We start from the raw sequence: 25,130 nt of genomic DNA on the forward strand, positions 1-25,130 counted from the left end.
TTGCAACCTACCTATATTTTTTGTATCATTGGAATTACAGATATTTACATATATGTTTCTGTATATTAGATATAAATATAAAAACCATATATGAACATATATAAAATGAAAGCTAAAAAATATGAACATATATACTTGAGGTCAGAATTATTAGCCCCCCTGAATTAATAGCACCCCTGCTTATTTTTCCCCCAATTTCTGTTTAAAGGAGAGAAGATTTTTTCATATAAAACTATTAATCTCTAATAACATTTTTATTTTTTTCTTTGCCATGATGACAGTAAACTAGATATTTTTCAAGACAGTTTTATACAGCCTAAAGTGACATTTAAAGGCTTAATTAGGTTAATTAGGGTTACTATACAGGTTAGGATAATTAGGCAAGTTATTGTATAACAATGATTTGTTCTGTAGACTGTCAGGAAAAAATAAGCTGAAAGGGGATTAAAATCTTTTCTTAAAATAGCTTTTAAAAAAATAGCTTTTCTTCTAGCCAAAATAAAACAAATAAGATTTTTTCCAGAAGAAAAGAATATTATCAGAAATACTGTGAAAATGTCCTTGCCCTGTTAAACATCATTTGGGAAATATCTAAAAAATCAAATAAAAATCAAAGGGGGGCTAATAATTCTGACTTCAACTGCATGTATACATTTTTAAACCAATATATGAAAGCGGCCATTTTTGCAATATTTCAAAATATATGTAGCATATATAACATATTTTGTATTTTAGTTGAATCAAATAAACTTTTCTAGTCATCTCAACTTGCATCAATCAAACCTACCAAAAAATATTAAATTAAACTTTGTATAACTTACAATAATGAGACCTGATTAACGTATTCAAATAAGTTAAAGCAACAAAATATTTGTTGTCTTGACTGTGTCATTACAATTTTTACAGTGTATGTAATATATAAATATGAACTTGTATGTCATATATGTAATTTGCATATATTGTCACATTTCATATTTCTATATGGGAAAAGTATAAACAGTTCTTTTCAGTTACACAATCTAAATTTTAACTTCATTTTACATTATGAATGAAGACAGATAAGCATGAATTAGCATTAATAGAATATTCATCAGTGCTGTTTCCTCTTCGAATGTGCCCTAGTAACAGCTCTACAGCTTAGCGGTGTGTGACCAGAGCGGAAGGATTTCTGGGCCAAATGAATTAATAATAAGACATTGTATAATATCTCATTTTCTTCTGTTCAGATTTAATCTAGATCCAGAGATGAAGGCTACAGACAGCATGCTGTGGGAGGCGTTAGAAATTGCACAACTCAAACCGGTAGTCAAAACCCTCCCTGGAGGACTAGGTAAGACAAATAAGACCGTAAGCATCCATGACACACATGTCATTTCAGATCTTTGACTTTATTTGTTATGTGAAAATATCATTTTTTTGGACAAAAACAGTGTCTGAACAGTGTGGATATATTTTTTTCTGCATTAAAAGCTTAGCTTAGCTTGCTACATTCTTTTTTTTAAGTAGTTTGCCCAGCATTGCTACTTCCTCATTAACGAAACTTAATCATCTTGACACATCATCCACATTTGTTTAATATTTTATGGCCTACCATATTGGACATTCAGCTGTGTGTTAATCTGCCGCATGCAGAGAAATCTCCTCAGGTCATTGGATAACTTTGCATTCAGAAGTTAATGTCCAAACAGAACTTGATATAAGTCACATTGTTGTTGCAGATGAAATATATTAGGAAAACATGATTTAAATATTTCCCAGTTGGCCAGATATTAATTAATTGCCATTTGAACATCTTTACCGAAGCCTCTCTAGTTGACGGTTGGTCTCACGCATCTGCCATGTTAGTAGTTTGTTTACATTTTTTTTCCTCAAGTTTTTGCTTAATTCCTATTGCTTAATCTATTGTGGGCAATATTAGCAGTTACAGTATAGATGGTTCTTAGTTTTAGCGGACTTCAGATTAACAATTGCGCTCCCTTCATAGTGCACTCCGAAATAATTTATGCTAATTTGAACACAGCCGTAGCTCATAACAAAAGCTATATGTGACTATGATTTACTAGCAGAAATCTATAGTCTATAAAGATAATCTATAAAGGTATTAAATTACAGAAATTTGCCATAAAATAATAGGCGTTAAATAACAGAAATTTGTCATAAAATAACAGGCGTTAAATTACAGAAATTTGCCTTAAAATAACAGCCGTTAAATTACAGAAATTTGCCATAAAATAATGGGCGTTAAATTACAGAAATTTGTCAGAAAATAACGGGCAATTAATTACAGAAATTTGCCATAAAATAACAGCCGTTAAATTACAGAAATTTTCCATAAAATAACGGGCGTTAAATTACAGAAATTTGTCGTAAATAACGGGCGTTTAATTACAGAAATTTTCCATAAAATAATAGGCGTTAAATTACAGAAATTTGTCATAAAATAACGGGCGTTAAATTACAGAAATTTGCCATAAAATAACAAACGTTAAATTACAGAAATTTTTCAGAAAATAACGGGCGTTAAATTACAGAAATTTGCCATAAAATAATAGGCATTAAATTACAGAAATTTGTCGTAAAATAACGCGCGTTAAATTACAGAAATTTGCCATAAAATAACGGCCGTTAAATTACAGAAATTTGTCGGGAAAAAACAGGCAATTAATTACAGAAATTTGCCATAAAATAATGGGCGTTAAATTACAGAAATTTGTCGGAAAATAACGGCCGTTAAATTACATAAATTTGCCATAAAATAACGGCCGTTAAATTACATAAATTTGTCATAAAATAATGGGCGTTAAATTACAGAAATTTGTCATAAAATAACATGCGTTAAATTACAGAAATTTACTGTAAAGTAATGGCCGTTAAATTACAAAATATTTGCAGTAAAATAACAGCCGTTTTACATTTACATTTTACCAGAAATTTTAATTTAAGGATATTTCTGTAACTTAACTCCTGCTATTATATGGTAAATTTATGTAATTTAACGCCTGTTATTTTAAGTTTTTTTTTCCGTCACCCCAGTTGTCGGAAAAAAAACGTAAAATTAAGGGGTTTTTTTAACAGTGAAGAATATGAGATTAGCCTACGTGCTAGCTATGGTAAGCTGTTTTATAGTCTAGAGTAAAACGTGGAATATTATCCATATAGTTTTATTAAATAAACAAAGAAATATAGGCCCAATATGTAAATTATTATTATTAAATAATAATAATTTACTGCAAATTGTCTCTAAAGAAGTTGTTACTCCACTCTATTTAGAGCGTCATTACAGATGTTTTTACTTTAAAAATAACCAACGTAGTTCAAACAACAGATCTGCGACAGAGCAACTACATAGTTGTTTACCCAAACAATGCATCTTACCCTGGTAGGTCAGGCGTGAGTAATGTCGTTGTTTGAAAAACACAAACCAGACCAACGCTTACTAACAGCCTGATGAAGCCTCTGATCTGAATCTGATTGTCAGGTTACATATATTTTAGGAATTGGGCGTGGCTAACTTATTTAACCACGCCCCTCCAGCTATCAGTTTTACAACAAACATAAATAGATAGGAGGAGGTGTCTGTTGGATTGAAATGTAAATCTCCCTTAACCCTTTTCCAGAAACGCCTATTTTACTACATCCAATCAGCTTGCAGTAGAAAAAACAAGCCACACCCACTAGTTTGTCATTAAATAATTCGCTTCTCTAGGAACTGCATCACAATACAAAAAATAAATGAATAAAACAGTTGCAGTTTCGGTTCATGTGGACTTTAAAAGACCTCCAGACATCAAACCAGCTGTACCAACATCTCACTGTGAACATATAATCTATATTGGAATTTAAAATATTTGAGTGATAAATCTCTTACCTTGCATTTCAGATGCCATAATAACCGAAGGAGGAGAGAACTTCAGCCAGGGGCAACGTCAGCTGTTCTGCCTGGCACGCGCATTTGTGCGGAAGAGCAGTATTCTGATTATGGACGAGGCCACTGCTTCCATAGACATGGCCACGGTGTGTGTCTGTGTGTTTGTGTGTGTGTTTAAAAGTACAATAGAGAGTAAGAGTGTCTAAGAGGTAGACAGCAAAGCCCCAGAGGCCACAGCCTAAATATATTCTTCTCCTCGAACTGCTCTTCATCTCTTCTGAAGAAATGAAGCGTGGCCGAACTAATGGACTTTAATAGAGGAACACAGACAGTCAGAGGCAATCTGACTGATTTACAATGAAGGGAAAGCATCTATGTGAAAAACACTGTTGCTTATACACCACCTGCAGACTGATATGAGGAACTCAAAATAAATACATTATTATTAAAGCACTAACGTAATATACTAGCACTTAAATTATAAATTTAATAATTTGTTATTATAAATAAATAATATTATTTAGAGTATATTATAGTAATATATTGTAAATATATAGTAAATAATGTATATAGATAATGATATATGTGGGTGGCGCAGTGGGTAGCACAAGTCCAAAGACGTGCTATAGGTGAATTGAATAAGCTAAATTGACTGTAGTGTATGAGTGTGAATAGATGTGTATGGGTGTTTCCCAGTGCTGGGTTGCAGCTAAAAGGGCATCCACTGTATAAAACATATGCTGGAAAAGTTGGCGGTTCATTCCGCTGTGGCGATCCCAGATTAATAAAGGGACTAAGCTGAAAATGAATGAACGAATAAATAATATATTAGTACTTCACTTAAATGATTAATTCCATATTTAGTTACAATTACATATTATTATTTAAAATGTTACATTATAGTTATAATAAAATGATTTGTTAATAAAAATATATGTCAAAATTCAATGATACATTTTATATTATTAATATAATCATGTATTTTTTTAGATAACTAAAAATACATATATTTTTAGAAGTTAACTATAAAAATACAAATAGTTAACAATGATCTGTTTTCAATGGGTTTGATTGACAAATGAATTATAAAAATATTTTAATTATATAATGTTATATAAAATTAAATTAAAGTTTTAAAATATTTGGTTAAGAAATAAATAAGGAAAATAATTATAATTAATATAATCAAACAAAATATTGCTCTTTAAAAACAGTTGTGGGTAAAAGGTTAAAAATGTACCTAAAAGAATATAATATATCTCATTCATACACTACGGCCAATTAAGCTTATTCAATTCTCCTATACCACATGTTTTTGGACCGTGGGGGAAACCAGAGCACCCGGAGAAAACCCACACCAACACGGGGACAACATGCAAACACTACACAGAGATGCCAACTGACCCAGCTGGGACTCGAACCATCAAACTTCTTGCTGTTGTTCAATCGTGCTACCCACTGCGCCACCGTGTTCCTAATTAACTACGTAATTAAATTAACACACAGTGCTCAGCGTACATTTAATTTATGAAAATGAATCAATTTCTCAGTGAATATAGTTCATATATTTTGGTGCATTTGAACAAAACAGATTCACTAATTAAAATAATATTTTAGTCACTGAACATCTTTATAAATAGAAATAAATTTAATTAAAGTTTATTTATAAACTAGTTTCGAGAGGATCACACGTGCTTATGATTGTCCACGGCTGGTCCCACATTAGCTAACACATGATTCACCAATCAGACGATTCCTAAGTCACTATAAATTAGTTTCATACCTCAGTATTTTCGTCTTAAAGAATCCCCCTCCCACCCCTACTCCCCCTTCTTTCTAGATTGGGCGACACAGCAGCCCAGCGAACAGCATTGTTGCCTTACAACAAGAATGTTACTGGTTAAAGTCTCTACAAAGCCAATCGACATTTCTGTGTGGCGTTTGCTTGTTCTCAGGAGTAAACTTAGTGTTTCGGGGGCCCTAAGCAATTCCAGGTATGAAGCCCTGACATTTTTGAAAAATAAACTGCATGTTAAAAACTATATATACAGTTGAAATCAGCCCCCCCTTTTTTCTTCTTTTTTAAATATTTCCCAAATAATGTTTAACAGAGCAAGGAAATTTTCACAGCAAGTCTGATAATATTTTTTGTTCTGGGGGAAAGTCTTATTTGTTAATTTCGGCTAGAATAGAAGCAGTTTTACATTTTTCAAAAGCCATTTTAAGGTCAAAATTATTAGGACCTTTAAGCTATATATTTTTTCGATCTAGTGAAATATTATTTACTGTCATCATGGCAAAGATAAAATAAATCAGTCATTAGAGATGAGTTACTAATCCATTGTGTTTAGAAGTATGTTAATACAATCTTTTCTCCGTTAAACAGAAATTGGGGGAAAACATAAACTGGGAGACTAATAATTCAGGGGGCTAATAATTCTGACTTCAACTGTTCGTTTCACTGTACCAGGAAAATACCTCACACTCGCGATGCTGTAACATTTGCCGTCGATATGCAGAGGAATGATCTGCTCTCAATGCTGCAGGTGTGAGGGACGGCTGTGTAGCACTGTGCCACCTTTGAGTACTCTGAGGCAGGGAGAAGACCGACGGCATTAACCACAGGTCGTTGCGAAGAGTAACATTAGGAACGTTACAGCCACGGACACGAGTCTCTAAAAATGTCCAGTAACGCCTAAAAACATTTGCTAGTCACTTTTTTTTTATTTGGCACTAGGAGGGTCTGAAAAGTCACTATGTTGGCAACACTGGCTGGCAGTGTCTTTGAAGCACTTACACTTCCCGTTTGTGCAGTACAGAAGGAACGTTCCATTATTCATGGGGGCCCCGGTTTTCAATAGAAGAAATAACGTTAAAATCTTAACGGTTATAGTCAGATTTTACAATATATAAAAAATGTATAAAAAAGCTATATGATTAATATAGACTTTTTGGCATTGGTCGGGTACCCCTTATTTCTCTAGGGTCCTAAGCGGCTGCTTACCTCACTTATTGGTTAAGTCCACCCCTGCTTGTTTTCACCATGCTCACAGTGGTTACTCCCGGGTTTTTCCCACAGTCCAAAAACACATGACTTAAATAAATTGAACACAAATTGGCACCATAGCTGAGCTCCTAGCTGTACAGCTGTATATCTCTCTATAGCCACCTCTATATCTGTCAATAGCCAGAACAAGTCAGGGGAGATCTACCTGATCTCAAACTCCCCTCTTAGGGGCTCAAGCTTTATAATCAATCATAGGCTAAGTGTAAACTCTTGAAATTCATGTTAAACTAAAAAATATTGACAAAAAAATATATATGATTTTTTTGTTTCTTTAAATTTTACCGTTTAGTTTTTTTTGTTTTTTTTGTTTTTTTCATATTTACCACTAACATATAAATTTGGACTACTCATTTTTTGGACCGTTCTTGTAAGCTGTTTTGTAAGATTAACCCAAAATTTGTCTTCAGTACTGACTAATATAATATATATATATGCACAAATATAATATTGTAAAGCATCTTATTGAAAATTTTGTGTTAAATGAGAGATTTGCGATGGGTGAACTCATATCTGAGCACCGAACACTTCAATCAATGTACTTCAGGTTAAAATTGAGAAACTCTCTTGCTCTTTTATTGTAGGAGAGCATTCTACAGAAAGTTGTGATGACAGCCTTCGCCGACAGAACTGTGGTCACCATCGCCGTAAGTTCCCTATTAGGTTCCTTTCTGACTTTAATATTTAAAGTCTAGTTGTCATTAAAGTCTAATGGAACAATGACGACGATTCAAGTCTTTTAATGATTGAGAGCCATTTTACCCTGCTCAAGCAAAGGCATTTTAATTTGTGTGTTTGTGTGTGTGTGTGTGTGTGTGTGTGTGTGTGTGTGTGTGTGTGTGTGTGTGTGTGTGTGTGTGTGTGTGTGTGTGTGTGTGTGTGTGTGTGTGTGTTTTCCATAGCATCGTGTTCACACCATCCTGAATGCAGACCTGGTGATTGTGATGAAGAGAGGAGTCATTCTGGAGTTTGATAAGCCGGAGGTTCTTCTCGACCAGGAGGACAGTGTGTTTGCATCATTCGTGCGAGCGGACAAATGAGCAGGGAGACCCTCTACTGAAAGTGCAATTGTATCATGAATAATGCATTATTTATTACTGTGATTATCATCACATTTGTAAATACAAAGTTAATCATTTATTAATAAAAATATATAAACAAGCTCTACTTTTATTTATTTTTATTATATATACTTTAAAAAGTGATTAGTTGAAAATTTCCAAAAGTAGTAGTCCAAATTACAGATTTACTCACTTTTAAAAGGGTTTGTTCACCTAAAAATGAAAATGCTAGATCTTTAATACAGTGTTTTTAAGGTTGGAAAAGTGCTTGGATATTGGACACAGAGCTTGAACCTGTTTAATTTTAAATTCCAGGGCTCAAAATTGTGACAGTCTTGGTTGCATATGTGCCTGAAATTTTATCTATGCTACTTCAAAATATATTTGGGAGCATTTGTGCAAGTGGATAAAATTGTTCCCGTGCGACCCATTTTCACTGCCAAATGTTTACAGTATATTTATTATTTATTTTAGTTATTGCGTATTTAGGAGACATTCACATCTCAAATGCATATTTTCACCTAAAAATGCCAAACGCAGCGCTCAGAAATAGTTTAAAACAGTTGACATGTCAACTCTCTGCAGTAAACAAAGCCTGCAATGCCTGCCCCGCCTTACAGCTCTTCTGATTGGCCCACTGCTCTTGAACTGGACGTAAATAGAATAGCTAATATCAGCTGCCAATCACTGAGCCAATGCCTTCCTTCAAATCAGCTACAGCCACGAACATGTAAAGGTCTGGGTACAATGAAAATGACACTGACAAATTTTGTTTTAGAAACCACATAAAGTTACAAATAATGGCACATTTTACCATTTTTGGGTGAACTGTCCCAATAAATCTATGCTCCAAAGTATTCAACAATGTCCTTTTGTGTTTTTAAAAAAAAAACACAAAGGATTTAAATGTGAAAGTAGTACATGTAGCATATATATAAACCAAAACAATTGCACCTTAACCTCTTAAGGCCTAGGCTGTTTTTTACAGCATTTTTTTTCTCTTTGCTATTTGGGCTTATTGGAACCTAATTAGAATAAAAATCTAAGTTTCATCTTTTGATATGATGTACTTTTAGAAAAGAAATTATGTCCATATATGTGGACTCGTGGTCCCAATTTACAGAAAACACTTTTTCCTGAAAGTTTTTATTGCATATATAACACACATACATATTACACATAATACAAATTTTTTGAACATGTTTTGACTATCAGAGAGTCAAAATAATTTTTTTTTGGCCATTTTGGACTGTTAAAAACACTGTTTGGGACATTTTAAAAGCCAATATGGCTTAGTTTTTAGGTACGTTCGACTTGAACCACGGCTGCAGCCAGTGATCAACGGGATAAGCCAAGGTGGGCGCGGAGTTCAAAATGGAGTCTTCAAGCCGGACACTTTGGGGCTTAAAGTTCCTGCAAACATGATGACTGATCACATGACATGATAAACTATTTGTTTATTTATTGCAATAACAACAAAAGATTTACAGTAAAATAAAACAGAATACAGTCTCTGCAAACTGTAGTTCATTTTCAACAATAAGGGAGTCATGAATTCATTTTAAGTAGCCTATAACAAACGTATGAGAGTATTAAGGGGGAAGCGAGAGGTCATTACTTGTAATAAAATGCATTCATTATTTTTAGTTATTACATTATTTTATTATAAGTAGAAGACTTATTTTAGTTGATATTTGGGTTATTCACTCAAATATATCATTTAAATTGGCTGATATTTTAGAAATTATGGGATGTGTTGGGAAAAAATGCATTGAGTGTGTTATAGTGACATAAGGAGTTAAGAAATGGAACCATTTTTTGCACTATACAGTATAACTTGCAGAATTTCATACAAAAATATTTTAGAGCCAAATGTGGTATGGCATTCAATAGTAAAGACTCAATAGTAAAGAACGGATGTCTTGTCATAAGCAACCCTTGCTAATGTGTTAATGTATCACTATTCACATATACGATTATGGAGTGTAATAAACTATGGATGAATAACATTATATTTTATTATGTTCTATTATTTAAACAATTTGCTAATGAAATGATTATATACAGTTGAAGTCAGAATTATTAGCCCCCCTGTTTATTTTCCCCAATTTCTGTTTAACGCAAAGAAGATTTTTTCAACACATTTCTAAAAATAATAGTTTTAATAATTAATTTCTAATAACTGATTTATTTTATCTTTGCCATGTTGACAGTAAATAATATTTGACTTGATATTTTTCATGACACTTCTATACAGCTTAAAGTGACATTTAAAGGTTTAACTAGGGTAATTAGATTAACTAGGCAGGTTAAGGTAATTAGGCAAGTTATTGTATAACGATGGTTTGATTTGTAGACTATCCAAAAAAAATAGCTTAAAGGGACTAATAATATTGACCTTAAAAAGGATTTAAAAAAATTTAAAACTGCTTTTTCTCTAGCCGAAATAAAACAAAGTAATGCTTTATATAATATATAATGCTTTTTTAAACCTTATAAACAGTTTGAAATTGTTATATCTTATATTGAAATGGATTTTCAATAGGTTCTTAAATACATAAAAAATGATTATATTGGTAATTAAATGAATAGGCTAGGTTTATCAAACACTGTAAGAAAAAAAAAAGGTCAAATGACGGCTGCCAAACAAAAACCATAAAATTACGGTAAAATGTCTTAGTTGAAATAAAGTGCAAAAAATAATAAATCTACAGATATTTTCATTAAAATGTTTACAGAAAAACACTGTTATTTTACAGACTTTTCCTAGATTATTATGATCAAATCCGTTCAATAAAGGTATACACTAAGAGTTCTACAAAGAAACACTATTATACAGACTTCTCCTAGATTATTATGATCAAACACCATCAATAAAGTTACTGCACTAAAAGTTCAAGAGAAAACAATGTTATTTAAAAGAATTTTCCGTCAATCATTACAATTAAACACCTTTAATAACATCCCAAGACATGCTCATGATCGTAATTTGACAGTTTTAATTTGGATCAAAAATTTTTGGAAAAAACAACAAACGAGATACAACGGATTAAAATTCTCACAACTTTAAAATTACAGTTGTTACATTTTATTAAATAGTGTTTATGTAAAACATGTAGAGGTTTTAGTTATATGGAATAATTCAGTTACAGATCTTAAATGAAATGGAACTGTAACATGAAGGGGACGCTGACAAATGAGTGCAGATCCTAAGGCAAGCAACAGTCAACACAGGAGTAACAGATGTAACATTTTGCAGGGAATCCAGAGTCATGATCAAATAACAGGCAAATGGTCAGTCCCGCAGCAAACAACATAAACAATTAACAAGCAAAGCAAGGCAAGGCAAGGCAAAAGAAGAGAAACGCGTCATAATGTTCACAGTAGCAGCATAACAAGACTAAGCAATTGGTGCGTGCGTCTGTGCTGCTTTTAAAGTGCATGTAATCAGTTCATAAGAATCCTCCGACTGTGTGTGTGCAATCAGCGGAATCTGAAACAGGTGTATGTGAGCACTCTTAGTGTGTTACTTTATTAAATGGATTTGATAGTAATAATCTAGGAAAAGTCTGTAAAATAACAGTGTTTCTCTGTAAACCTTTTAATGAAAATATCTGTAGATTTATTATTTTTTGCACTTTTTTCAACAAAGAAATTTTACCTTAATTTTATGGTTTTTGTTTGGCAGCAGCAGCTGCCAGTCATTTAACCTTTTTTTTACTTTTTTTTTTTTTTTTTACAGAGCAAGTAATTACAATTTATTACTTTCATTTTACTTAATGTTAAATGTACTTAAAAAACATGAAAAAACATTGTAAATAATATGTCAATGTTTTTGTAAAAAACAGACAAATTGCTGTAATTTGTCATTACTTATATAGTACATAAAATAACAGTCAAGCCGTTAATTTACAGAAAATGTTTGTGATTTTTACGAACTTTTGAAAATAATTTAAAATAACAGAATACTGTATAAATAATACTGTAATTTCCCTGTATAAAAAAACACAAATGTCAGTAATTTGTCTTTAATAATAAAGTACCTAAAATGAAAGTCAAACGGTTAATTTAGAGAGATTGGTTGTCATTTTACTAAGTTTTGAATATAATGTGAAATGACAAAAAATTACAGTAAAAAATTTAAGGATATTTTCTGTAAAATTAGTTTTTTTTTTAACAGTGTAGGGAAAGAGATATCTACAAACGCTTTTTGCTGTAATGAGCAGGCTAAAGCATCAATGACTATAGTACAGATAGTAATGCAGCCCTCACTGTCATGGGTATATAGTGGTCTGTACAGAACATGTCTTTTAATTATTGACGCAGAGCGGTTTTTTGTGGTAAAGTTCGCGTTTTGCACGCATGCCCTGTGTCTGCTCTGTGCAGCGCAGTCACATCTGAGGATGTGTGAGAATATATCCGGTTGCAATTGACAGGCAGCGGCAGCCGGTGAACTAAAAGCGGCGCCTTCCCACGGGACCTCCTCACCTCTAGTGAGCGAGTGCGCGCGCAGCGCCTGGACGGACACGCGGAAAGTGCGCAAAAGCTGTGCCATGTTACAACTTAGCAGCGCGCCAGCGAAACAGTAGCATGGACCAGCAATGTTGTCCAGAAAAGGACTCATTCCCGAGGATTATTTGTTGACTCGGTTGGCGGAGGATGTGTTACAGCCTAAATTCAAGACTAAACAGCGAAAAGCGCGATTCGTCGCCAAAAACGGAACGTGCAACGTCGCGCACACGAACATTCGCGAACAGGGACGGTTTCTACAGGACGTGTTCACCACTTTGGTGGATCTGAAATGGCTTCATACTCTGGTGATCTTCACCATGTCCTTCCTGTGCAGTTGGCTTTTGTTCGGGATGATCTGGTGGCTGATCGCCTTCGCGCACGGAGACCTGGATTTGAAAGGCGAGGACTTTGTGCCGTGCGTAACGGACATCCACTCGTTCTCCTCCGCCTTTCTGTTCTCCATCGAGGTGCAGGTGACCATCGGCTTCGGAGGACGGATGATCACGGAGGAATGCGTTTCGGCCATCGTCATACTTATTCTTCAGAACATAGTGGGTCTTGTGATAAACGCCATCATGTTAGGATGCATCTTCATGAAAACGGCGCAAGCAAACCGGCGAGCGGAAACGCTCATCTTCAGCAAACACGCGGTGATAACTGTCCGAAACAACAAGCTGTGCTTCATGTTTCGCCTTGGTGACCTGAGGAAGAGCATGATTATCAGTGCCACCGTCCACATGCAGGTGGTACGAAAGACCGTCACCAGCGAAGGCGAGATGGTGCCTTTGGACCAGATAGACATCCAGATGGACAACCCGGTGGGCACCAACAGCATCTTTCTGGTGTCCCCCCTCATCATCAGTCACACCATTGACAAAAACAGCCCTCTGTATGATCTGTCCGCGGACGATTTACTGCATGAGGACATCGAGGTGATTGTCGTCCTGGAAGGGGTCGTGGAGACCACCGGCATCACCACTCAAGCGAGGACCTCTTACCTGTCCGAGGAGATTTTATGGGGTCATAGGTTTGTGCCTACGGTGTCTGAGGAGGACGGGATGTATGCTGTGGACTACTCGAAGTTTGGAAACACGGTTAAAGTGGCGACGCCGAACAGCAGTGCGCGGACTCTCGAGGAAGCGGGAGGGATGGAGAGGTTCAAACTGCAGGAGACCAGCGGCGCATGCGCAGCAGTGAGGAGAAGAGTCAAACACCCAAACACCAAAGAAATGTGACTTGCTTCTATCATTATCCTCCTGAGACACGACAAAAGTTTTTTTTAAATATAGATTTTTTTTTTCAAATAATAAATCTCCACAATTTGATATATTAAACATGTTTAATGTAAATCAGAGATCGATTTATATTGTCTTAAAATTAATAAAAAATTAAATGATCAATTATATCAGGTTTGATTCGCATTTTGGCGATCAAATACAATCAATGTACACGTGCTTTTACATACAGAACATTTTAAATACACATGTTTATTTTCATGTTTTAAAAATGATGTGGAAATTAAATGTCAAATATGAGTGAATCTTCCAACATCACTCAGACTAATAGATATATTTATGTAAAAAGAAAACTATAAGCAACATATGCTATAAATGCATACATAAAAGAAGGTGATCATGCTAACGTTTATTACGCTTAAAATTATTAAAAACGTTTTGTTGAAAAAAAAAATCTGAATGATTTAAAATAATTATTTTCATGGGGGGGGGGGGGGGGGGGGGGGGGGGCACTATGACCTTTTTTATGTGTCATTAAACGATTCTTCTAAAAATGTGCCTGACAATTATTGTTATTTTTTTAATAAACTTTTATTCTAGTCAATATTATTTGTATTACTTTTTTCCTCAGAAAAATACATTTAAAAAAAGGACACTATCTGTATTATGTTTATTGTTTTGATGACAGAAAATTCATTTTCGTCTTTCTCTCATTTAAGATGCATTATTAAAATCATTTATTATTGATATCAACAAAACCGACATGTCCACTACTGTGGCCAAAGAAATAAGCAGATCTCAGGAGGTAATGGTGAAATACTATGTTTGTATGTATAAACACTAGAGCATTATTATAGAGAGATTGTTGGCTATATTTTACTGTTGAAAATGTTTTTTTCTTCATAAAAAGATCTCTTAGTGAGGCTATGCTCGTTTGATTAAAGCTCTCAGGGTATTGAATAACTGCATATGCAATGGAAATGCGCATGATGTTTAATAAAATGAATATTTTATGCTTGCCTTATTATATAAACCAGCCTGTTTATTAGTACTGCTCATGTTTTAGATGTGTGCCACATATTAACATTTTATAAATAGCAATGGGCTTTGCTATGGTTTTCACATGGGTGGTTTTCCTACAGTCTAACTTGGTTTATTTTATGATAATACATTTTGGTGCTCCGGATGCTGCTAAGAATTTAATTAGCACGTGTCATCGTTGCTTGGCAACCGTCTGAGTCAGGTTAATTAATATTCATAAGCCAAGTTAGGCTCGTTTGAGGTGGGCCTCGCCTTGACTGCAATGTAAACGAGAGCAGGTGGCTGCAGTAAGAGGAGGGCTCAAAAATTACATCAGAAGTCAAGTCGGACACTTCCCGAATCTCGCTGTTTTGCCGCCCTGAAATGTCACCAGTGGCGGAGATTGCATTCGCGTTTTTTATCGCAGACGAATGACCTCATGAAAAAATACTATGGTGATTTATAGTAAATATTATAGTGTTTTTGAACATGTTTTTTCAGTATTGGCTTATGTTTATTGTTGCGATACCAGAGCAACTATAGAATTTAAATAGGCTATTTTGATTCATTCATTCATTTTCTTGTCGGCTTAGTCCCTTTATTAATCCGGGGTCACCACAGTGGAATGAACCGCCAACTTATCCAGCAAGTTTTTACGCAGCGGATGCCCTTCCAGCCGCAACCCATCTCTGGGAAACATTCACACACACATTCACACACTACGGATTATTTAGCATACCCAATTCACCTGTACCGCATGTCTTTGGACTGTGGGGGAAACCGGAGCACCCAGAGGAAACCCACGCGAACGCTGGGAGAACATGCAAACTCCACACAGAAACGCCAACTGAGCCGAGGCTCGAACCAGCGACCTTCTTGCTGTGAGGCGACAGCACTACTGCGCCACTACTAGCTTCGGCCCGGCTATTTTTATAATATGGCTCAAAACACTTATTCCTATAATTTACTGTAGCTATTATTTAATGTGGCAGTGGATGCAATTGAAATATCTCAGTTTTTACAAAAAGATGGTCACAATCACAGAAGATGAGCAGCTCATTGCTTAAAAGGGTGTATTTAAAATATAAATTTGTATATTTAACAAATGTTAAAAGAATGACTAAATAAACAGCTTATACAGCAAGAAAGCTTTCAAGAAGTCTCATTTGGCTACATTTTAAAAATAGCTATAGCAAGATGCTTTTGAGTGACAGGTCATGACAAATGTTTGTTTGACATAAAGAAATTCTTAAAGGGGTTTTGTTATATTGACATGCTTATCAGGCCTTTATAAACTCCAGCCAGACTAAAATAAACAGCCTAAGAGTTTCTCCAAAAAAAAAAAAAAAAAAATGCAACTGTAGGAAAGACTGTGAAAATGTTCTTGGTCTATTAAACATGACTTTTGACTACACGTGTGTGTGTGTGTGTGTGTGTGTTTTGTTTACTACACCACTTTCACTTTTCATATGAAACCACACAAAGATGAGGCATAATGGCAAAGCAGTCTGATTACCTTTGTATGTATATGCATGTATGTGTGAATTGGATTGACTTTCAATAAATAAATGCATAAAAATTACAATACAAAATTCACACAAACATACAAAAAAGTGAAAACGACAACAAACAGGACTTTAAACTGAGAGAGAAATATAATACACATGCACATACTAGTAACATTTAGTTATATTAGATAGGTCACGTTGTTTTTACAAATATGTGTTTTGTTTTTGTTTACGTGTAAATCTAAAAAAATAACTATATGTAATACTCTTTTTTTATTATTAGCAACGAAAATACAAAAAAGGTAGGCTATTCAACAAAGCCAAGCATAAACCTTAGTAAAAACAAGAAAAAGAATAAGGTGTAATTTATCAGTCTCATCCAATAAGTGTGTCTTCAGCCAGTCGTTTCCCATCATGCTTTTTGCGAGCACAGTCTTTGGAGAGCAACCGCTGCCGACTGCTCAATCCGAGGCACCCGCCTCACCGTCGCGAGTTTTTAGACGCACGTCAGTGACATCAGAGCGAGGCGAAAGCAACGCGGACGCATTTCTAACCGGCATGCATCTTGCGGTAATCACTGGTGATCGGTTCTGTGCAGATTTTGGCCTAAACGAGTCTAATGCTCAAATATGTAAACAAACGCCGTGCATCACAGCTATTTCACTGAGAAAGGCTGCCATCGTGTGGTCATGCAAAGTAGTGCTGAAATTTCTGCTGTTGTTTCACAGTATTAAACGGACAATTCGCCCCAAAAATTACTGACACGGCGGTAAACTTTTCTTTCTTCTGAGACACAAAAGAAATTATGAAGGATGAATGATAGTCATAGTAGAAACGCATATGCAGCCAACCTTTTAGTCCATTGTGTTCAACAGAAGGAAGAAAGTCCCAACAAGTCATGGGTGAGTAACTTAAATGATGACAGAACTGTCATTTTTGGATGAACCGCCCATTGAGTCAGCGTTTTTCAGAATACTCCGGTCATAAATGGTGTTTAAAGCTGCACTACTTGCTACACTCTTAAGCAGGGGTGCCCAAACTCAGAGGAGGACCGGTGTCCTGCATATTTAGCTCAAATTTCCTTTAACACACGTTTGGAAGTTTGTGATATAGCTACCTAAAAAGAGCTTGATTAGCTGTTTCAGGTGTGCTGTGGTTGGAACTTGGAACTCAACTCTGTAGGACACTGGCCCTCCAGGACTGAATTTGGGCACCCCTGCTTTAAAAGGTTCTTTATCAGCGTTGATAACAATTTAAAGAATCTTTAAGACATTACCTTTTCTTTTCACAAAAGATTATGATTCATAAAAAATCTCATAATAAAAAATGTTTTTGAAAGAACTTTTCAGGGTCTTTGGAAAACAAAATAGTATTTTCTATGCCAGGGATGCCCACGCTTTTTTGTATGATGGGCCTAAAAGTTAAAAATAAATCAAGACATTACTTTAAATCATATTAACTGCACTATAAAAAAATCCATAATTTTACGGTTTATTTCCGGCAGTTGGAGTGCCGGAAAAAGTAAAATAACGACAGTTAAATTACAGAAACATACCGTTAAATAACGGATACTAAATTACAGAAATTTCCTTAAATTTATTTTTCTGGTAAGTTTCTGTAATTTAACTGCTATTATTTTAAACTTTTTCCAGTTGCCGGAAATAAACAGAAAAATTACAGTTTTTTTTTTTTTTACAAAAATTACAAAATTAAAAAAAAGAAATTATATATATAATAAATATATATATAACGTCCGTTAAATTACAAAAAATACCGTAAAATAACAGACATAAAATTATAGAAATTTCCTTGAATTTAAATTTCTGGTAAATTTCTGTAATTTAATATCTATTATTTTACTGTAAATTTCTGTAATTTAACGGCTGTTATTTTACGGGGTTACCAGTCGCCAGAAAAAAACTGTAAAATATATATATATATATTTTTTTTACAGTGTATAATTTTAAATGCTAACTTATTAAAATAAAAAATAAAAAAACATTTATACCACAGTGTGGTTCAATGCTGAATACACTAGTCAAGCAGAATCTGCTGTTGCCTTTATTTACTCACTAATGTCGGCATTGACCGCTATATCTCGGGTGACAGTACGTACAAAAAAAAGAAGATATTTTTACATTTCATTGAAACATTTCACATTTTAGTTTGTTTTTTGTTAGTTGGCAATAAAGCAAACAAAATTAAATTTTAAGTTACAGTCTTTAAAACATGGATCTCAAACTCAAATCCTGGAGGGCCGCAGCTCTGCAGTTTTGCCCCAACCCTAATCAAACACAGCTGATCCAAATAATTAAGGTGTTCAAGACTACTAGAGACTATCAGCAGGTGTGATTTGGAGGTGGTTGGACATTATGGATATTTTATAGAATGTTTCAACCAAAACGTCCTCAGAAATAAACAACACACACTAAGGTAACATGGCATTTCTTGATTTTATTCGATTATATTTCGCAGAGCTTTAAAATATTGAGTGGCTTTTAACTTAGATAATTAAAATACATAAAAGAAAGCAAGAACCAAATAACTCTGCAAATAAAGTATAAAATAAATAAAATAAGTAGGAGAGATGCTCTCTCACTAAAGGCAATTATTGTTTTTTTTTATATTGTTACAATTTATTTCCTTGGAGAGAAAAAAAACTTAGTGTGCATTTTCTACACAAGTGGGCTGCCACAATAATCATGACCTCTGATCATTTAGAAAAAAAGGGAGAAATAAAAAAAAAAGTGTTTCAGCATTGGAGATGTGCTTTTCTCATCAATGCAACACAGCAAGTCTACTGCCATGCAACAATTATGTGTCAGTGTCTGCAGCATCTCTCTGAGGGCGCAGAGAAGCAGATATCGCTAATATCCTTGTCAAAAAACTACCGAGCAAGTCCAGACTTTCCCAAGAGCATTACTGGGAACATCAGATAATTTCTGCCACAAAATAATAAAATAAGGCTTATATTTTAAATCCCAGCTATGAGTTTCTTTCTCAGAACTGCAATTTTTAGATTAGCATCTTGCAATTTAGGAGTTTTCCCTTTCAGAAACGCTAAAAATACTTGATTCTGATTGGTCACTTAGAACATTTCAAGGTATATTACTCACAGATAACAACTGCTGATGCTAATAACACAAGCTCATCCGGGTACTTCAAATCCTGACCGTTAGTGAGTATATCCACATGCTTAGTTCTAATCTTATCTCTGAGGCCGCTGGTCTTGACTTTTTGGCGCCATATTGTGACTGAATAATACGGAACGGATTGAGCCATTTTTCATCCTTTACGTTTGATTAAAGGTAGGTGTTTTGTCTCTACTTGTTCATTTATTCATTTTTTTAACTAGCAGCCATGTAATACGTGGGAAAATTACCATTTGGCTGGTTGTTTTCTCAAAACTTGTAACCGTTATCGTCACACATTTGTTACTTTGTATCTTAGAATTTCTTAAAAGATAATGTGAACTAATTGTGATTTCAAAGTCTGTGTGAAGTCAAAACTTAATATGTTTGGTTAATCTTTAGGTCAGAGGTGTCCAAACTCGATAATGGAGGGCCAGTGTCCTGCAGATTTTTGCTCCAACTTGCTTTAACACACCTGCACAGAAGCTTCTAGTACATCTTAAGCTGCGGTCACATTAGAGTTTAAGCATGCATTATTCTGTTGTGCAGCGCTACAAAAAGGGGCGGGATTAAACAAGCTTAATAAGCTGCAGTCACATAAGAGTTTGAGCATGCGAAATTCTGTCGTGCGGCGCAGCGAAATTGGGCAGGAATAAACAAGATTTTCAGGCATTAAAAAAAGCGAGCGATTGCTCCATGTTTTAAATTTCTGTCCAGAGATGTCATGTTTTGATCCTTGATTGGTCTTACGCAGTCAAGTGATACGATTTCGCAGGTCAGAGTTCACCAAGATTGAACTTTGCTCCGCAGCAACCTGCTAAACTTGACGCATGACCCTGCCTTTCTGGTCTGACGCATTCGCATGCGTATGAATGCAAGTCTATGGGAGGAAAAGCCCAGTGTGACCGCAGCTTTAGACATTTTTAAAAGCGAGCGATTGCTCCATCTTTTAAATTTCACACAAACTCTAGTGTGACCGCAGCTTAATGCTTGATCATGCCATATTTTGTCGTGCGGCGCTGCGAAAAGGGGCTGGATTAAACAAGCTTATTAGCCATTTAAAAACAGCGAGCAATTGCTCCATGTTTTAAATTTCTGTCCAGAGCGATCATGTTTTGATCCTTGATTGGTCCCATGCAGTCAAGTAATGCGATTTCGCAGGTCAGAGGTCACCAAGCTCGAACTTTGCACCGCAGCAACCTGTGAAACTTGACGCATTCACATGCGTATGAATAGAAGTCTATGGGAGGAAAAGCCCAGTGTGACCGTAGCTTAAGAGCTTGATTAGCTGGTTCAGGTGTGTTTGATTAGGGTTGGAGCTCAACTCTCGAGGACACCGGCCATCCAGGATCGAGTCTGGACACCCCTGCTTAGGTGAACAATGGAGTACATGCACACAGACTTTAGCATTTCAGTCAGCAAGCCCCAGGGTTTCCGGTTACCCTGCTAAAAAAAACTGCTTAAACCAGCCTAAGCTGTTTGGGTGGTTTTAGCTGTATGTAGCTGGTCTTTTTTTCCAGCTCGACCAGCTAAGACCAGGCTGGAAATGGATTGAAACCAGCCTGGAGATGTCCAAAACCACTTTAAAAACAGACTGGGCTGGTTTAAGCAGTTTTTTTAGCAGGAATAATAGTCGTCCCATTGAAAATTGCTGCGTTCAAGATCTGATTTCTTTTAAAAAAGTGATTTTCACGCTAGCCTGCTCCTAATGATAGCGCCTGCGTTTAAAAGGTCTTTCGTCTCGTTTTACGCTTTAAAAAACAAATGAGTGCTTAAGTCAATTGATTATATTTGAATAACATTATAAAGTCGATGAAGTAAAAGGAACCTTATGAAATTGAAAATAGTCACATAAAGCTTTCACCGGATGTTCATCATTGGCTGAAAAACACTAGCTGTGCATACAGCCCATAAATCCATGCACGCTAATTCATGGAAAAAACATGTTGTTGACTTCAGCCACAATATTCTTAACCACGCCCCTCTCACATTTAGTTTGCTTCGAATGAATGATGCAGAAGTAGAAAGCCCCGCCCCCTACTCAATATTCCGTTTCAGGTGGAAGTGCATCAACATACTGAATTATCTCAAACAAGTCTCAGCAACTTCCAGTTCAAGCAGACTTTAAAAGTTAAAACTCACTATTTCACGTTATCATACATCTCTTGATTCTGAGGGAAAAGAACTCAATTTTGACTTTTGCGATTGTCTTTAAGTAGCAAAACTTTTTCCTCAGAAGCAAGTTTATATTGGAAATCAGACTTTTTCACTCGTAATTCCATTAAGAAAGTTGTGACTATATATATATACACATATATACATACATACATAAGCCTATATATTATTAGTATTATTCAGTGGCAGAAACAGGCTTCGATGTCACCATTATTAAAAGAGAGGTTAAAAAGTAAAAATAATAGGAAGTGGATAATAGGAAAAATAGGAAGTGGATGATGACTTGGGATATAAATGCACGAGAGCCTTTGCACTAGTCTGTCACAGTTTTATGTAAAATAAAGCTGCAGAGATTACGAACAGTCAGTCGGTTTGGGACTTCACTCCCTCCACAAGGGGGAGCCAGAGGTCGATGATAAATTCCTAAACATTGTTGCATATAAACAGACAATACCTTTGCTATATATCCAAGGCACTGATGAGAGCGCAGCTGAAATACCATTCCCTAAAATAAAATCATAATAAAAAAAACTCCAAGAGCGCATGCGCAAAACAATAATAATAACAATAAAAAAGCAAAATAAAATATAACTTGTTCCTATATAAATGACAATGGAGACAGATTGTTTTGTCCTGTAGGAAACATTCACACCAATCTGTGCTGGTACAAGAATTGCAGACTACCGGCCCTCATCCCCACCTTTTGATTATCAAGAGGCTGAGGAGTAGTGATGGAGGGGCTTGTCCTTACTTTTTTGTCATCATCCCCCCCTCCCTTTTTTTTTTTGATCGAGGAGCTTCATGAATGAGACGTTTAGGCTCATCTCTCGGTGACGTGATTGTGTGCAGTGGGGGGCAGCGGGGCGCACAGCACCTCCGACAGGTCGTCCATGATGCAGGTCTCCTTGGGGTCAATCAGGTTGAATTCCCTGATAAAGACGATGAAATGTGCGTACAGTGTGTTCAAGTGTCCCTGCAGGTCCAAAGCCACAATCTCTTTAAAGTGAGCCCAGTAGATGTGCGCCAGCACGTGGAACAGATACCGACAGACCTTTTTCACCAGAGACTCGAACGAGTTGGGAAAGTCTTTGCCTGAAAAGAAATTGAGACAATTATATTTGTATAATTGATTGATTTCATTTTTTATTATTTAATTCTTTATAAATGAATGTCATACAGTAAGCATACTTTTCTAGATTTAATCAGTTGTGATAAAGTGAACTAGGGCTACATGATATTGGAAGAATCTGGTAAATAAATAAAGAAATACATTTTTGGCCTCTCAAACATCACAAATACAAAAACACAAACACAGAGCACAAACGCAAAGCTTCCTACACCACAGAATAACCAACACACATCTCTAGACATACAATCTACTTCATGGTCATTTATTCAGTAGGGTAATGGCAGACGGTATTAAAGATTTCTTAAAAATATTTGTTTTTGCTGTGTGTACTCTGTATCATCAACCGGAAGTAAGCTATTAAAATTCATAATAAAGAGGATGAGTTGAGTGCTGAACTATCTGTAAGGCTGGTCTGGTTTGTATACAGTTCCATAAGCTGCTTCTAGGGATCCATTATGATCTTAGCCATATTAATGATCTTTGCAAGTATTTACTTGCTTCTAGCTCCAAGACTTACCAGCAAGAAATATTATAGGAGATAATACTTTCAACCAGACTGGTACCTCAAACCTACCTCAGAATACTCTTACTAACATTAAAACATTTTTTTTTAAAGTCTCTGTGTTGCCTTCTTGTAGATATAGTCTGCATGTTCACCAAAATTTAAGCCAGTATCTAAAATAATTCCCAGATACTTAAAATAGTTTACAGTCTCCACATGTTGACCCTCAATCATAACTGGATGACATATAGGCTGCCCTTCCCTATTCTTATAATTAGTTCCTTAGTATTTAAAGCAATAAGTGACAAAACACTTTTGTCGGCTCGCACAACTCTAGCTCCTTCTTTTCCTTTGACCATAAGTCCGACCACAGCCAGTCCATGTCATCAGCATACTTATAAGGTAATATTGCTTACAGAAATCTGCATTTCACTTATGTACATCGAAAATAATGCAGGTGATATCACACAGCCTAGGGGTACTCCAGTGTTCAAAACAACCTCTTCAGATATTGAACCCTTTACAGACATTCTTTAAGAACGATCAGTAAAAAAATCCTTTGTCCATAACACTAACACAACATTACAAGCAAAAATAAATAAACAATGTTTTATGGTTGGCGGCAAAGTGGCTCAGTGGTTAGCACTTTCACCTCACAGCAAGAATTAAATAAAGTGAATTGGATAAACGACATTTGGCCGTAGTGTATGTGTGTGAATGAGTGTTTCCCAGTACTGGGTTGCAGCTGGAATGATATCTGCTGTGTAAAACATATGCTAGATAAGTTGGCGGTTCATTCCGCTGTAGCGACCCCTGACTAATAATGGGACTAAGCCAAAGAAAAATTAATAAATGTTTTAATGTTTTCTGGGGAGTTTTTAAATACACAAATTGAACAATCAAATGTAACAACATGGTCATCATAGTATAAATAATCAAAAAAATTATATCTTATAATATCTTTATCTTATAATCTTTAGTAATTCATCTAATCCTACAATGTGATTATTGCGGATATGTAGATTAGGATAGACATGCTCAAAAATATATATTGTTCAGCCCTAATTTAATTCATTTTAGGGTGAGTAAATGTAATTTTTTGGGTGAACTATCACTTTAAGGAGGCATATATAAATTGCACTTTCCCCAGAAGATAAAATATTTTCGCAAATACTTAGAAAATGTCCTTGATAGTATATATTTGGGCTGTAATGGCTAGGTTGAACAGTCGATACATGATTTGTATGAATCACAACGAACATTTTTTTATACTTGTAGATTAATCCTAAATTATTAATGATTGCAGAGATCGTCTCTCGCGTCATTCAAATCACATGTATGAAAGCATTTAGGCTTTCCTGTAAATAAAATGAAGATGAAAGAAGTTGTGGTAGAGTTATTCAGGATGTGGTGGGTTTGTTTGGTTATTCAAGGTGTTTTTTTGTCACTACTTGTTTAGCCTGCATTAATGCATTCAGTGTAAGCTGCATGATTAATCAGTAAAATATCGTGATCTCAGCACCCACGCAACATAAATTATAAATGATGGTGATTTGCATATGTTTATTAATCCTTCGAATCGCTGCATTGAATCAAATTTGTGTTTGAGAAACCCAAAAATCATGAAAGATATTCAGTATTTAGGCTTGATTTAGTTATGAAGTTACAAAAAGTCAAATAACCTAGAATTACTGGGATAACATTTTATAGTTTAGATAAAACCACTGTTGTTTATGGTAAAGATTAAAATTACTGTCATGCTCAAAAATGAAAGTTGTAGGCAGAAATTATATTATTTAACCAATAGGTGGCGACAACCAGCCATCAAAAATATGCCACTCAATTCTTCAAAACATTATCCATCTAGCAATGAAACAGACAGTTTTATGAGTGAATAACCAAATTATTTATTGAAAATTAGATTA

At 35.1% G+C, this 25,130-nt stretch overlaps 3 protein-coding genes across 44 annotated transcripts in view; 2 read left to right on the plus strand and 1 right to left on the minus strand.

The window, feature by feature from the left end:
• Positions 1-8,093, plus strand: part of abcc8 (ATP binding cassette subfamily C member 8) — a 131,278-nt gene extending 123,185 nt beyond the window's left edge. For 3 of the 4 annotated variants that reach the window (XM_087310752.1, XM_087310751.1, XM_087310753.1), the window contains 4 exons: positions 1,227-1,330; positions 3,881-4,014; positions 7,517-7,579; positions 7,835-8,093. In XM_087310752.1, the coding sequence (XP_087166878.1) occupies positions 1,227-1,330; positions 3,881-4,014; positions 7,517-7,579; positions 7,835-7,972 (439 nt within the window). In that variant the 3' untranslated portion in view covers positions 7,973-8,093. 4 annotated transcript variants of the gene reach the window in all.
• Positions 8,094-12,594: 4,501 nt separating this feature from the next.
• Positions 12,595-13,740, plus strand: kcnj11 (potassium inwardly rectifying channel subfamily J member 11). Its single transcript, NM_001039827.1, has one exon. The coding sequence runs from the start codon at positions 12,595-12,597 to the stop codon at positions 13,738-13,740; it is 1,146 nt and encodes a 381-aa protein (NP_001034916.1).
• Positions 13,741-18,702: 4,962 nt separating this feature from the next.
• The window catches only part of mob2a (MOB kinase activator 2a), an 88,267-nt gene continuing 81,839 nt past the window's right edge, over positions 18,703-25,130 (minus strand). For 7 of the 39 annotated variants that reach the window (NM_001430950.2, XM_087310632.1, NM_001430951.2 and 4 more), the window contains 1 exon segment: positions 18,703-22,666. In NM_001430950.2, coding sequence (NP_001417879.1) covers positions 22,395-22,666 — 272 coding nt within the window. In that variant the 3' untranslated portion in view covers positions 18,703-22,394. 39 annotated transcript variants of the gene reach the window in all.

This window comes from Danio rerio, chromosome 25 (genome assembly GCF_052040795.2).
Source record: "Danio rerio strain M-AB ecotype USA chromosome 25, GRCz13ab, whole genome shotgun sequence".
Classification (NCBI taxonomy): domain Eukaryota; kingdom Metazoa; phylum Chordata; class Actinopteri; order Cypriniformes; family Danionidae; genus Danio; species Danio rerio.

Excerpts from the sequence above, each read along its gene's own strand:
- kcnj11 (NM_001039827.1), top strand. The coding sequence starts at position 12,595 with ATGTTGTCCAGAAAAGGACTCATTCCCGAGGATTATTTGTTGACTCGG.